General features: G+C 36.6%; 1 protein-coding gene across 1 annotated transcript in view; it reads right to left on the reverse strand.

Annotated features, from left to right (window-relative positions):
• The window catches only part of PLD5 (phospholipase D family, member 5), a 56731-nt gene that overhangs the window by 24295 nt on the left and 23393 nt on the right, over window positions 1–9043 (reverse strand). The window contains exon 2 of the mRNA XM_009871204.1: window positions 8237–8364. Within this exon, the coding sequence (XP_009869506.1) occupies window positions 8237–8364 (128 nt within the window). The remainder of the gene's footprint in view (window positions 1–8236; window positions 8365–9043) is intronic.

Here is a 9043-nt window from a genome sequence, read left to right on the forward strand (position 1 = left end):
CCATGTTCCCTCTGTCAGCACTGCGCAGCAATACTAAGCATGAGACAAACGGCCCATTTGCTTCACTGAGATTCACTTGTAAACACTGGATGGTCAGATAATAAATTTCAAGCAGAGTAAGCCTAATGGGCAATACTGACTGTCCTGATTTACTGGATGTAACAGAGAGAAAATGACCTGTCTCAGTTAAAGAATAAAACAAAACATCAGACTTCCAAAAATATAAGCTTTAAACCATGATAAATGCATACCCTGAGTCCTGCACATTTCCACATTTTCCTCCACATTTCTTCCCCCACCAAAAGAAAAAGGAAAGAGAAAAGAAAAGCAGATAGTTTAGAGATAGGTATCAGTCATCAAATTTCTCTAGCTTTGGTCAAAGATTTTAGGCAAAAGCTCTTAGTAAAAACAATAAATATATTTCCAGCCTGTCTTTTGAAGGAGAAGCTGTAATAGCACCACAGCAGATTTTTGACCATACAGCTAGCTTTCTACAAAGCAAGAAATAAAACCACACAAAAAATGTGTTTACTTGTCAATACAGCTCTGTAATATCTTCTTAGACCTGTCTTCTTCACATCTTGACTCATTCACCTATGCTTGAAGATCTGCATTGCACGTATATGTTACCTTTATAATATTAGCTAGTTCTGGAAAGAATCCCATTGAAATACATCAGATTAGCAGTATGAATTTTTTTAAAGGATTTGATCACATGGCTAGCAATATATATCTGCTTTTTAGAAGTAGACATTCTCTGTCATATTTAAGGGATATTATTTAACACAGAAATACTATTTTAGGTAGAATATTCTGGTATTATGTTGCATATACTCTCAGTCTAACATTTACCCATCTGAGATTGATTGAACCTTTGTGGGTGACAAAGTTGTAAGAGCCTTGTTTCATGTTATAGGACGCTTGAGACTGTGCTCAATTTACTAGTAGCGATATGATACTGAACACCACCGGGGGAGTAAGAAAATTAACCAAATTATTAGAAGATGGCAAGGATTGGCAATGGTCTGAAATGCAAATTAGGGACATAGCTGTAGCTCATACTAGAACAACATTGTATCAAATGGAAACTCAATATAACTTTTGCTGGAGCAAAAAAGATGTAATTCCACTGTCAGGCAAAGTATCTTATCTCAAAAGGACCAGATGCACCATTACACAACTTCAAGAGACTCATTTAGATAAAAGTTCAAAAATTGACTGACTGATTATGGAGTGCTTTTTGCTCTATGCAGTTCTATAAAGATAGGATGCAAGTGTCATTAGCAGAAATTGCAGATGAGCCAATCCTGTCTCAGTGATCAGTTTGGAGGGGTGGCTCCACTATAGCGAGATTTCCGGAGAAATGGAAACAAATTAGATCACCATGATGTAGTCTGAAATAAATAGAAGTCCACTATACATTACATACTGTATTTATGGGAGGACAACTTTGATCACACAAATAAATAGAATATATAATGTTCAATGATACACTTTGAGGAAACTATCACTTCTCCTTCCCTGACAGAGATAACATAAAAAGAAGCATGAGTTGCATTTGCTCCTGGCAGCATTTCAGAGCTTTGTGCATTTTGGGAAAGTTTTGGTTTGGATCTATATCCCCAGAAATGGAGATCAAGAAAAGAAGGAATAATGCTAAGATGAGTTTTGTTACTCAAGTGCAGCCTTCAAGTTGTGACTCCTGCACATGAGGCTCCTCAATATAATCGGGATGCAACTTTTGAGAAGAGAACCATGTGGATTACTTCCAGTTTTTTTACCTCTCAGTAAGCAATCAAAGGGTTGCTCCTCTGATATTTCTTTCCACAATCCCAAACTGCCCCAAACCTGCCCTTTTAGATGCAGTTCCCAATACCTGAGATACCACATTCATCTCCCAACTTTTTTGTCATTTCAGAGCAGGAAGAAGAAAACACTAGGTTGTATCAGTCTTTTTATCATAGAAGACAAGAGGAGGAGAAGGTGGTAAAGAAGAAATCTAACTGCTAGTTTTGTCTCCTTCTTTCTGTGCTATGTGGAGGAGAGCCTGAACAGCTAAATTGAAATCCCCCCTATCTCTTAATCCAGTTCTGCCCTCACATGCAGCAACATTCCAAGCACTCCTGGAGCCATCCTGCTGCAAAAGTTTTCCTATAGCCAAGTCCAAAAAACTAACTCACACTAAAATGAAATATTGGCTCAGCAGTTTTTACTTAAATTTGACACACATAACAAGTATATCATTTGATTAACTCTTTTTTTTGTTGGTTTGGGATTTCCGCCCCCAATAACTACAGAGTTCCTAATTTCAGAAAATTCAGAATCCAATATGCTTTCACTGTAAGCATGCACTAGATTAATCATATTTATAATAAAAGCATAATTTTATCTACTATATTTAGAGATGTTTAATAAACCTATTTTAATAATTAATAGTCATATATCTCAACATCTCATATAGCTAATTTGACTGTTGATTCAACTGAATCATTAACAGAATAAATTAATAGAACAACTTATTTCTTATTCTTCAAATGTAATTGATAATACTTAATTGCTACAACTTTCATGTACTGTAGGAGTCAATCCTAAAGAGACAAGTACATTTTACATAATAATAATCAGAATGAAAAATTAGTCCATAGAGAGTTTCTCATTCACGCATTGTCACATGTGTCACCTTCTTGTGCTCCTGTATTTTTATTTAACATCTGATGTGCATCAAGTAAAAACCTAAGCCGTCAGATAAAACAGGTCACTGTTTCTAATCCCATAAACCATATTTGGACAGTTTATCTAATTTCCTAATTATTCCTTAAATTATGTAGATACAATCAGCAGTTTCTAACTTTTAACAACAAGAGAGTAAGAGGAGGATGGAAAGGAAACTGGAAAGGAAATACGTTGTTTAGTAGTCCTGTCAGACACTCAAGTGTCACATGGGACACTTTAGAAAGTGCTCCAAGGCACTGCTGAGAGTCAGCAAGAACTAATCACTGGTGCTTTGCAAGAGAGATAATTAGATAAACTTTTGCTTTTTGAAACACTGCCTCTCATTTCACGAAAGAAGCAAGGTCAAAAAATTCTGTTCATAAGACCAAACCTAATTTACCAAGAATTAACATGTTTTCATAAATAAATACATAGGTGAAAACATCAAGTATTATTTTCCCAGTCCTCCTGATGGATTCCAAACGCCCTTCTCAAGTCTTACTTTGTATTCCTGAAACAAATCATGCAAAGAATCCAGCAGAGACGTAAAATAAATGGGAAAATGAGAGCAACTTCACATGGTTGTTTTTTTTCTTAAAAAGTTTGGTTTATATCCTAATTGTTTTTTTCTTAAAAATTTACATCTTACAGCCATTCAGCTTAAACTGGTTTGAATTTAAAGTAATCACAAAAATGAACAATCCAGAAAATATATGGATTTAACAGTTAACTTAAAAAAGCAAAAACCCGCTACTAGCAGTTTTTACACAGCTAACTAAGAGAGAAAATTATGGGTCTCCTTAGGAACTTCTCAACATCAGCTGAGCCAAAATTTAAGAACTTTTTGAGTTAATGCTTTTAAGATGTAACAGGCAAGATAGAGTAAATTAATACCTGCAGTGGATCTTGACATTGCGGTTTGTTAAATAACCAACAAGATGAGAGCTTTTGCAACTACTTGATTATCTTTCACACCTACCATCCATCCATACTTTCCATCCACGCAGGGAGGTGGCTGCTGCCTGGGCAGAAAGTTGGGGGGTCAGCCAATGTCCTTGGCGCACCCCCTAGCTTTCATCTCCTCACAGCTCCCTGATCTTCAGGATCTTCCCTCCAGCCCAGAACTTCACCTTTTTCTGTTTGGGTCCCTTCTTTTTTCCAAGATCATGCCTTTTTGGCATCTCTTGTCTTCTGGCACCTCAAGACTAACTCTTCCCCCAATCCAAACTGTTCCTGTGCATAAGCACAAGATGTGAGCAGTCTCCTAACTGGTGGTTTTGTCTCATGCTTCTTCAGTAACTGGAGGACTCCAGACATGCTACTTTCATTACAGGGTGGCTTACAAGCTGATTACCAGCAGGCTTCAGCTTGAGACCTTGAATGTTCAAATCTGGGCACCAACACATATATCGAACTACCTGCTAGCTGTTAGTATTCATAATTTAAGCTACTTTTTTGCCTACAAGCGTATTTAAGCCTGATTCCACTTCCATTGAAGACACTTGGATTAATTTTACTTTTTTCAATAATTTTCAGTAATAGAAGTTTCCAAGGGCTGATTATTTGTTGCACATAAATGTATTTTTCTGAAGTGGTTCAACTAAGCCTTTACAGTTGTTTGCCCATTGTATTCAATTATTCATGCATAAATAAAACTTCTCCAAAAATGGTTATTATGAAGACTCTAGAAATGTTTCTTGGGCTGATTAAAGGTTCTGTCTGCACTACAAACACCACGCTTCTTAAAAGAATTAAGGAGGCAAATGCATTTTCAAGCTTTAGTGGAAATATTGGAGGGAGTCATGAAAGCAAACAAATAATGACACTTTTTGTTAGCTCTTGCTCTGCGTTAGTATTATGAATTATAACAAATTTTATCCAACCAATTTCTTTTATTTACTACATTAGTAAGTTACCTGGTCAAGGAACTTGAAAACAGTATACAGCACCGTAGCCACCTTGATGGTTACTAGTTTAAACCACAGGCAAAAATTAATCAGTGAATGTACCTAACTTTAGGCATTCTTGATACAAAAGCTAGACCTGTTCAAAGAAAAGATCAAAATACTACACTATGAATGAAAAAAAAATCAACTATTTTTTGTAAAGTCTTATCTTCAGAGAGTCTAAACAGTATTTTTCATTTGCCTGGGGGATTTAATTTCAGACTGAAGTAGACAGCTGGCATAGATGATTTCAGCCAAAATTATTAGAGTTTTGGCAATTGTGCAACCTAACTGAAAAGTCATGATGTATTGTCAAGCCTTACCCATAATTTAAAAGTTGAGACTGGCAAATATTAAAACTTTGATAGTGAAGGCACAAGGATATACACGCAACTTTAAAGGTTATTGCCTAAGTAATACATGCAATATACAAAAATCTCTGTTTGATGCAGAAAATTTTCTCCTAAAGGAAACACTAGTATTGCTTCTTGTCAGCGCTGGCAAGTCAAGAAAATGGCAACAAACCATAGTAAGCATCATAGGACGTTGATTTCTAGTGTCCAGCTTACAAACCTGACACCTTTGGGCAAGTAAGTCCTGATGTTGTTTTCTAAGGAGCTGTAAGAAGTTAAATTACTATTTCAGCTTTAGACTCAGGCTCCCAAGAGAATGATGCTAAATCTTTTAAGTCCCTTGCAAAGGGATAAAATAGCAATGAAATCCATTTACATCTGCCACAGTACCCTTGCATAAATATTCTCTAGTATGCTGAGCTACAATGCGCCAAATGTTCCGTACTGCTATGTCACAGAAGCGTTTCTAAATCTTTAGACCCCTAGCAAGCAAGAGGTAGGAAGGCTCTGGGACTACAGCCCAGGGTGAGACTTGCTGCATCTCCCGTGCAACTGTCAGAGCAGTGAAGAAGGTAGGTGGTTGTGTACGAATTGTGCAGTGTCCTGGCCTGAATGTATAAGAAGGTTTAGTACAGAGGAAGCAATAAACATGCACGTAGAAAATACAGGGGAAGGCATATGAAAAGATATTGCAACCACGCAGTTAAAATCTTAAGCTTTCCATTGCACGTTAGATGTTTTTAGATGCAAAACTGGGTGCACTCACATAACTTAGACTGTAACTGTGCTGCTGAATAACAAGACATTGATAGCTATGAGTTGACTGAGCGAGAAGACAATTACTGTGCTTGATAGGCCAAAGTAGCATGTTTCTAGAATAGCAGAGACCTAATTTATTCTGTGATTTGCTGTCAAGATCTAGAAATAACTTGCTGTTGTTTGCTGATTCAATAACTCCAAGTTTCATTACTCTAAAAAGTCAGATGAGCTTTTAAAGAGATCATATGTGAGTAATCAAGAGTCCCATCTGCCTTTTCATGGTCCTTTCCCTGCAAGTAAACTAGCGTGTAAGACGAAATGACCAGTGGCAGAAGCCTTACCCCACTCCTACAGACATCCAAGGGCAAGGGCATGAGTCTGGTCAGGCCTGGCACTACCTGCTCTGTTATTCTGCAATTAAACTTAGTCCTTACTCATTTAGTCTTCTTTGAAAGAAGAAAAGAGGGACCTGATCCTTCATTTGCAGCTACACTGGGACTCTGATAATGAGAACCTGTGGGAGATGTGTTTCCCCAGTGAGGGCTCAGCTCACCGTGGGTTTAAAGATGAGGTCCCACACATGTGCAAAGAATTTTCCTCAAGGAAAACACTCAGATTAAAATGACGAGACTTCTGTGCTTATTTTGCCTCTTAGGTGAAAAGTTCACGACATTATTATTTTAGAATTGCATATCAGATCTCTTTCACAGTTGCCCTGATTTATTAACCTGTAGCTCTGGGGTAAGGGAATTGGATACTCATATCTGATGTCTACAGGAGCCAAGCATCTAATTTCCTTAGGCTCTTCTGAAACCCCAGGATACATTTCTCAAGTAATTGAACGCAGATTCTTTAACTACAATTCAGAGAAATTTCTTTTTGCTCTGTACAAATATTCTTCCAAGCTTCTTCTTATCACTACATCTAAAAAATATACTGTTATATGACAATAAGATGAAAAAAAATGTTCAGATGCATGCAGAAAAGGGAGTGTTAAAATTAACAGTGAGAAATCACATTTGAAACACTAGTCCACAAAGAACTGGCATCAAAGTTTAATGTAGGTATGTCACAAGAGTTAATTTACTTCAGTATGAGAAGAACAAACCTATAGGGAATTGTAGTATCTGTGATGAAGACCATAAGCACAGTCATTAAATGTAATAATATAACAATCTGTGTCGTAGATGTGCTTTTTTTCTCCACATTAATTATTTTCACAGGTACTCAAAATCCAAATTAGAAGAGGCTTCAAAGCTAAACTATTTATAAGCTAAATAGTTCTGTGAAGAGCTATTTTGTTATGACATATGAATAGTTTCACTCAGGAGACACAGACAATGTATAAACATTTAATTTCTGAGCTGTCCAAAAGCCCAAACTATATGTTCTTACATTGACTAAAAATACAACATCCTCTTGTCCAAGACTTTCTCTGATTCGCTAATCTCTTATTTTCTAACACACAGCCAACATACATTTTCTTCTTTACAAAATCATTAGAACCTACATTCAAAATTATTCATGTCTTTCTGAGAATCTGCTCATATTTAGGAAGAAAGTTTTTTTTTTTTTTACTGCAACCTAAGACTGCTTCTTTTTCCCCTCTGTTGTGCATTTCATATACTGAGATCTAAAAACACAGGTTCCACTCCCTAAATACGACCAACAGCAGCCACACACAGTGGTACGTAACAAAAATGAACATGGCAGCTGTTAACAATCCTGAGACTGCTGCAGAAAGAAAGCAGCTACGTATACCTACAGAAGGGCAAACAAGCTGCATTACTGATGAATTACGTCTTCAAAATAGTGCTAGATCGTAGACAGTCATCAGTACTGGTTGTCTGCTGAGGCCTTTGTGTACATCCTTAAACTCTCATGTTTATGAGGAATCAAAATATGGAATTCTCTCTAATACATACAACCTTCAAAAGCATTATGCTGTTTGACTTTCCCATAATCTCTCTCTCCCCAGACTTGGTGGGTATTTCAGGATGATATCCACTATCTATTTGGAAATCTTTCCAAAATTTGCTTTTCCTTATTTAAATGGCAAATAAGAGGGACTAGGTCATGGTTATGACATTGCCACAGAGTTTCCATAGCAGTTTGTTTAGGTTTGCTCACTATTATTTTTTTTAATAAGTGGAACTTACAAACTTCAAACAATAAAATCATCACAGAAATTAATAAAAGCAATAATTTTTTAAAAAAAATATTTAACATAAAGCAAAACTGTTGAGAATAGCTATTCCAATGAAAAGAAGTAGAATTTATAGTAATATACATTTGCCAACACAGGAGAGCTATCAAAACCATGGCAGCACAGTTTTTTTTACACTGGCACTTTTGCCAGCAAACTATCACAAGAAGCAAGCTATCCATCTCTCTGACCTTGAAATAATACTTTTTTTCCTTATTATACCTTCAAAGGGTATAAGATTACTTTGTCAATTAAATTACCTGTCCCAACGATCTCCAGTCCAAGCTGGCACTTCCGATGTACACGTGCTGTTTATCAACAATCCAGAAAGATGACTGAAGCCGACCTTCGTTATATGCTGACATATTCATATACAACACTTCAGCACCTAGAGATTTAAAAAATAATAAGCAGCACTGTTTAAAATATAATTTACATTATCAAAAAATCCCACAACTTCACATTTCAAGGCCTCAGCTTCCAAAACTAGAGAAGGATGTAATTAAACATACATTAAGTTTTAAAATCAATGACAAAGAGTGTTACTGTCCCACTACTTAAGACCTTAACTAACATATATCCCAAAAAGTAGATACAGGGAACATTCCCATGCATCATACTGTTCACATAAATTTCTTCCATTTTAGAACCAAATAATTGCTATTTTTTCCAGGACTGTATGTTCTTAAAATAGTTTATTTCTAAAGGTCTATTGTGTAACTGAAATCTGCTACATAACATCATAATAACCTTGAAAATATGAACCCAGTTACAACCCCTTCCTGGAAAGCAGACTCTGCTCCTTTGCTCTGTGCAATGGCTCAAGGAGGCAGCCTATATTGGGCTGCTGCATGGAACAGTCCCCAACAAGAGGAATACGGATGGAGAATTAAGGAGTGAGGAAGCAAGCAAAGACCTAAAGTATGCTGAAACTGCTTTTAATCTTGCTAATCTATGACATTCAACCCATCGCTTTGAACTGCACAGTTTTAGTAAGGATTCTAGGCCACTGAAATCAAAGGATCTGCTTGTCGGCTAAAACCACGTTGGCTCTGTCACATCAGCAG

The sequence above is a fragment of the Apaloderma vittatum genome, unplaced genomic scaffold, assembly GCF_000703405.1.
Source record: "Apaloderma vittatum isolate BGI_N311 unplaced genomic scaffold, ASM70340v1 scaffold1966, whole genome shotgun sequence".
Taxonomy (NCBI): domain Eukaryota; kingdom Metazoa; phylum Chordata; class Aves; order Trogoniformes; family Trogonidae; genus Apaloderma; species Apaloderma vittatum.